At 42.5% G+C, this 6,848-nt stretch overlaps 1 protein-coding gene across 1 annotated transcript in view; it reads right to left on the reverse strand.

The window, feature by feature from the left end:
* Positions 1–6,848, reverse strand: part of LOC111982724 (chloride channel protein 2-like) — a 93,744-nt gene that overhangs the window by 68,692 nt on the left and 18,204 nt on the right. The window contains 3 exon segments of the mRNA XM_070433881.1: positions 3,418–3,573; positions 4,147–4,231; positions 4,629–4,730. Of these exon segments, the coding sequence (XP_070289982.1) occupies positions 3,418–3,573; positions 4,147–4,231; positions 4,629–4,730 (343 nt within the window).

Here is a 6,848-nt window from a genome sequence, read left to right on the forward strand (position 1 = left end):
TTAGCAAAATAGATAGATCTTTCTACCATGGAAAGGAAAATACCTGTCTATTTGTGGAAAAAATCCACCCTGGAATTAACTCTTTAGTCATATCACAGTTTACCTATTTGCTTATGGTTTGCCTACACCTAGTGACCTGCTTTTTAAATGATATGAACAAAAAATATTCAATTTTATTTGGAATGGCAAGCCAGATAAAATTAAAAGGCCTATTTATATAACGAATATGAATTCGGAGGGCAGAAATGATTAAATATTAAAGCATTAGACCTCTCACTAAAGGCATCAGTCATACAAAAGTTATACTTAAATCCAACTAGTTCTCTAGTAAATTGGTACGAATGTCTCATCCTATGTTCAAGAAGGGCCTTTTCCCTTTATTCAGATTACACCTGCTCACTTTCGGTTGTTGAAAAAGAAATAATCTCCAAAATATCTTTATTTTTAAACAAGCCTTAGAAAGTTGGTTGCAATTTCAGTTTAATCCACCTGAAAGACAGAACAAAAAATACAACAAATATTGTGGTTAAATTCAAATATACTAATTGATAAAAAACTGATTTTTCGAAGAAATGTTTAAAAAAGGTATAATTTTAGTGAATGATATCAAAATAGGACTGGTGGAGTTATGTCACACATGCAGCTAAACACGACATATGTAAATGTCTGCTCTACCCAAAATTACAACCAATTAATTGCAGCATTACCACAAAAATGGAAGAGGCAAGTAAAGGGGAAAAAAGTAAGGAACTCTGTATTAAAGAACATAAATGGTTAAAGAAAAGTGTGATAAATAAAAACATATACTAATTTAATTTAAGGACCAAAAACACAGATGTGCCATATAAATTGCAAAATAGTGGGAAGAATTTCGACGTACCCATTCCATGGCACACGGTTTATGAATTGATACGCAAAACAATGCCGGATTCAAAACTTCAAATTTTTCTATTTAAATTACTATACAAAATTCTTGCAACGAATGAATGTTATATATATGGGGGATACAATCTTCCCAGCTCTGCAGATTCTGCTGTGAGGAGGCAGAGTCATTAGATCATTTATTTTGGTATTGTCCATATGTAGCTCGTTTTTGGTCACAGGTCCAGAAATGGCTGAAGAATTGCAACATTTGCCTAACTAAGCTACAGATAGCAATACTGGGTGATTTGAAAAGCCATAGTCAATCAATCAATAATATAATAATATTTTTGCAAAAAAATTATTTTAATTTACAATCTGTAGAAGCTATGAGAATAGAAAGGTTCAATTATTTTGTGAAGCATCACAGCACAGTTGAAAATAATATGGCAAATAGAAATCAAAATGGATGATGTGAGAGATAGATGGGAAGGTTGAATGGAGCTGAAGGTGGGACAAATAACAAGACAAACAATGTAAACATACGGGATCTGTAAAATGTATATAGGTTCGGAACTTTTGTGAAATAGCACAGTTACAAATAGAAATCAAACTAGATGGACATCAGAAATAGAGAAGACTAAGAACAAACAGAAGAGAACTATTGTAAAGTAGACCGTGTCTGTAAATGTGTATAAGATGTATAAATTGAAGGTAAAACCGAAGTGTATTAGTTTACTCCAATCGATCGGTGGTAGGGTTTGCGGGGATAATAATAAAGGTATATTCTTTAAAAAAATGTATGTCTATATAGGTATGTGTATGATATATATGTGTATATGTATGATGTGTGTATGGATAATATATTTGCCCCAAAAATATATGGGGATTGAAATGATGCAGACAATTACATTGATGGAAGCAACATTCTTCCGCAATACTAAGCTGATCCACCCCTTAAGAAAAAAAAGAAAAAAAGAAAAGAAATAACACATAAAAAAAACATAATACGGCAAAGTTTCCTAAGAGCTAGAAACACGGCAGCCCTATCCGTTGGCGCCATTTTCTACCATTTGTGTGTGACAGAACCAGAGGACAGTCTATCGCCCGTGCCCCTAGGGGCCTCCAAGGGCCCTACTCTTATTCCCACTCCAATTACTGRGCTGCCACCACCCTCCAACAGAGGACTGGGAAACGACTGCAAAAAAACCTATTGGGGTCAAAAAGTTGTCTCAATGCAGTGTGATAGCTAAAAACGGTCAGTCTGTGATAGAGAAGACAGCCTATGAGTAATATCATAGAGAGAATCAATCCGTAGAAAGTCTGTCTGTCTGTGTCTGTCTAATAAAAGCTTGGTCCATTTGCATAGTGTGGGAGAAACAAACTACGACTCTGGGCGCTTTCAACTACACCATGTAATTAGACATCATCCCAGCAGACACGCTTTGTGTGCGACTGAGTTAGTGTGTGTGTGTGCGCGTGTGTATGTGAGTGAAGTTGACTACGTATGCATGTACGTGTGTGTGTGTAACTACGTCACAGCAAAGGCCAAAAATACAACCTCAACAGTGGACACACACACAAAGTTAATGACAACGTCCATTACTGCTTCAGAAATACTGCTCCATATATAGTAGCAGGCTGGACACGAACCCCCCCCCCCCCGAGAAACTGGTCTGGCCAAGTTGGGAGTGACGTTGGAGGAACAAGGGGGGATGGGATGAAACAGTACCATCAGAGGGGTAATTTAGAGTAGAGTAGATTGGTCTCACTGTGTTCCAAAAAGTATAATATCATTTTCTTTTCAGATTATTTGAGATAAAGTACAGAAGGCAAAAAAAGAAAGTGAGCTAGGATGAGCGAGAGAGCGAAGGAGAGAAAGAGAAAGTGTATAGAGTATTTATCTTCCATTACAGCAGGATCATCACACTCAATATCTAAGGCTTATATAACTTTTATCCACCCACTTTTGTCTCTCTATCCCTCTGTGGTTCCTTGTTTCTCTCTCTATCCAGGGACTTTAACTGCATTACACAGCCTATTGTCTCTTTCACACACACACGACACAGCGAGCGAACAAGATTTACAACAGCAGTTCTGCGGTTCTCTTTTAAAAGGGGACATTTCATTTGAGTTGCTAGAACCTAAACAAAGGTTACATAAAAACCTAATCAAATCCCAACAAGGTAATAACCTGATGCTTCACCTGCCCTCATTTAACACTGGGCTGGGTCTCAATACACCACAAGCCTAACCCTCATATAACACTGGGATGGGTCTCAATACGCCACAAGCCGTACCCTCATATAACACTGAGCTGGGTCTCAATTCTCCACAACGGCCTCCTCTCCTTTCATTTAAATGAATGGACAGGATCCTGCCATATTACCTTCACCTGTCATGTCAATGGGAAGAACGTTACTTCAGACTATTGAGACACGCCACATGTAGTGGGAAGGGAGTAAAGTAACAGGGAATTAAAAAAGAATWGGTGATTATAAAGAAGAGGAGAGATGAGAACAAAGTGGATGATGATGATGATGATGRTGTGCCTACCTTCATTACGATGAAGAGGACGAGGGTGACAAAGACATTGACCTGGGGGTGATTCCAGGCCTGGGAGTTGCCGATGTAGTCAAACCCCTCGGCTATGCCCTGCTTGGCCCATGTCCGGTTGTCTAGCAACGTCACCAGGGACTCCTTCTGGGTCAGCTGCATGGGGGAAACAGGAAGTGACAACATAACAGACAGACAGAGGGCTAAAGTCAACAGGCATTTTATATTTTTATATATCCCATATTGATCCCTAGCTCCTAACCCAAAGCATTTAAGTAGATCTGAAAGGATTGGATAGGTATAAGCAACACATCAAGAATTCATCCTAGCCATTCAGAGGGAAAGGAGAAGCGATGACATTAGTGCTATCCCAATCTACATGAAGTGCCATGGGGTAGGTGCTAGGAGGTGATTTGAAATTGGGTACAACACATCCATTTTATTAGGAAGACCATTATGGAAAGCAGTTTCACTTTAGGCAATGGATGTGATGATTTAATTTGAACTGGTTTGGCTTAAGGCTTGTGAAGCTGAGTGGGGGTCTGGAAGACGGTGTGTAGTTGTGTGTGATGCTGTAGCTAGACTTTAGGGAGCAACAGAATCAACAGCTTATTGTAGCAGAAATACACCAAGAGTCTGACACCCTCTCATTACAGAGACAGAAAGAGGAGAGGGTGGGAGGTAGACTCTGCCTCTATGTAAAGAAATAAAAAACTGAGTGGAACTAACCTTGCCTGCCATGAACTGTCCGAAGCCGGGGGGAAAGGTTAGTGTAGACACCAGCAGAGTGACCAGGGCTGGGTACAGCAGACGCCTGAGAGAAGAGGGGGAGAGGAGGAGAAAGCAAAAGGGTGTTTAGTCATTACTGTTAACTCGTCAAAACCAAACTGTCCTCAAACCCTTTCCACGGCTGCGTGATGTACAGAACATTACATTAATTTAGAAATCTGAGGATAGTTAATTAATCAGTCTGGTAGGGAGATGAGTAAACACCATTCATTAATAAACACTTGTCAAGATGAATGTCTTCATTTTTCTCTGCTGTGGAGAGATCTGCATCAATAGAGCTGATTTCACAGAGTAATCTATCTATGTGTGCGCTAGTGTGTGCGTGCGTGTGTGCGCTAGTGTGTTTGTGGGACACTAGGATACAGGGACTATCTGGGACCCAGTAGGGGCTTATGTCTGACATTGATGACATCATGACTTACTTCTTCATGAGGAACTTGTTGATGGTCTTCTGTTTCCTGATGAACTGGACTATCAGTCTGTTCAGGTAGACAAACAACGCCCCGCCAAAACCACTGGCAATACTGTGGAGRGGAGGAGGGGAGAGGAGGGAGGGTTGAGAGAGGAGAGGGGGGGGGGAAGGGGGGGCAATGGAGAGAAGAGGGACAGGGAGATTAAATTAAGAAAATGTAAAGGTGGAGAAAGAGAGAGGGACAGGTTTACATGTATATATGTTTGTGTTTTAAGAAAGTACCCAGTATGTGTCCACTTTGTGTAACTGTCAGTAGGAGAGAGAGACAGTTTCTCCAGCCACCAGAATCAAGCAAAGCCCTTTGAAAAGTACTTTCCAAAGTTCCCCCTCATCTACAGCCAAGTATATGAATGCTCATAAATTCATGTTCCTGCATAATGAATTCTGTCAAATACTACTGAATAAATGATGAATAGATGAGGGAGAATCATTTCTACATGTTTTAAAGCTATTCTCTGAAATGTGTGTGTGTGTGTGTGTGTGCGTGTGTGTGTGTGTGTGTATGTATAAGTGTGTGTGTGTGTGTTTGTGTCGCAGGAGCTTGGTGGCACGTTAATTGGGGAGGACGGGCTCGTGGTAAAGGCTGGAGCGGAATCAGTGGAATGGWAWCAAATACATCAAACACATGGTTTGATGCCATTCCATTTTATTCTCCGTTCCAGCCTCAGCCATGCTGAGGGGAGCCGTCCTCCCCTCAGCAGCCTCCACTGGTTTGTGTGTATGTGTGTGTGTGCACGTGTGGACGTATGTATATCTCAGAACACCACATCTGAGTACCAGTGAAAGTTTGAAACATAAATCCAGAGGCTAGAAGAAGTTTACTACACAAAGGTTTTCCCCAGCTAGCATGTAGCARAGACGACAAATTCCCCCCTCTCTCTCTCTCCCTGTCCGAGTTAACTGAAACACTGACCGACTTTCGCCATAAGACATCAAGGCATTGGCGAGGGAGAGGATACTGAAATACACACATAAAGGGTTGTGCGTACAGACACACACACAAACTCTTTCTCTCTCTAAATGTGAAATAAGACGGCTGTTCTCCGGAGGCAGAGTTTTGTTAGATTATGAGTCAAAGCTTCACTGCTCAGATCACGAGAGGGAGGACATCCACCAGACAAAAAGGAGAAAAGAGRCGAAAGAAATAGGGATTTTCTTCTCTTTGGGAGCCCACGCAGAGTTAAGTAGTAGATGGCTGTTCTTTCTTCTGAGATGGAGAAAGAGAGAGAGAGACGAGAGAGAGAGAGAGGCTCTGGTCTAATTCAGTTATGTGGTAAGCCCGGAGGCTACGCTACTACGGTAACAGCAAGCTAAAATAAGATGTCCTAAATGCACCACCTCGCTGGCTGAATAATCAATGTTAGGTGACTAACGTCAGGAGGCTATCCTCCTGAACACTCACACCAGCTTTCACCTGCTAACAGAGGCAACGTAGGGCTCACTGGCTAACAGAGGCAACGTAGGGCTCACTGGCTAACAGAGGCAACATAGGGCTCACTGGCTAACAGAGGCAACGAGAGAGATTAGGGCTCACTGGCTAACAGAGGCAACGTAGGGTCACTGGCTAACAGAGGCAACGTAGGGTCACTGGCTAACAGAGGCAACGTAGGGCTACATGGCTAACAGAGGCAACGTAGGGCTTCACTGGCTAACAGAGGCAACGTAGGGCTCACGTGGCTACAGAGGCAACGTAGGGCTCACTGGCTAAAAGAGCAACGTAGGGCTCACTGGCTAACAGAGGCAACATAGGGCTCACTGGTTAACAAGAGGCAACGTAGGGCTCACTGGCTAACAGAGACAACGTAGGGCTCACTGATAACAGAGGCAACGTAGGCGCTCACTGGCTAACAGAGGAACGTAGGGCTCACTGGCTAACAGAGGCAACGTAGGGCTCACTGGCTAACAGAGGCAACGTAGGGCTCACTGGCTAACAGAGGCAACATAGGGCTCACGTGGCTACAGAGGCAACATAGGGCTCACTGGTTAACAGAGGCAACGTAGGGCTCACTGGCTAACAGAGGCAACGTAGGGCTCACTGGATAACAGAGGCAACGTAGTGCTCACTGCTAACAGAGGCAACGTAGGGCTCACTGGATAACAGGGCAACGTAGCGCTCACTGGCTAACAGAGGCAACGAAAAGCTCACTGGCTAACAGAGGCAACAAAGACG

The sequence above is a fragment of the Salvelinus sp. IW2-2015 genome, linkage group LG22 (assembly GCF_002910315.2).
Source record: "Salvelinus sp. IW2-2015 linkage group LG22, ASM291031v2, whole genome shotgun sequence".
In the NCBI taxonomy this organism is placed as follows: Eukaryota; Metazoa; Chordata; class Actinopteri; order Salmoniformes; family Salmonidae; genus Salvelinus; species Salvelinus sp. IW2-2015.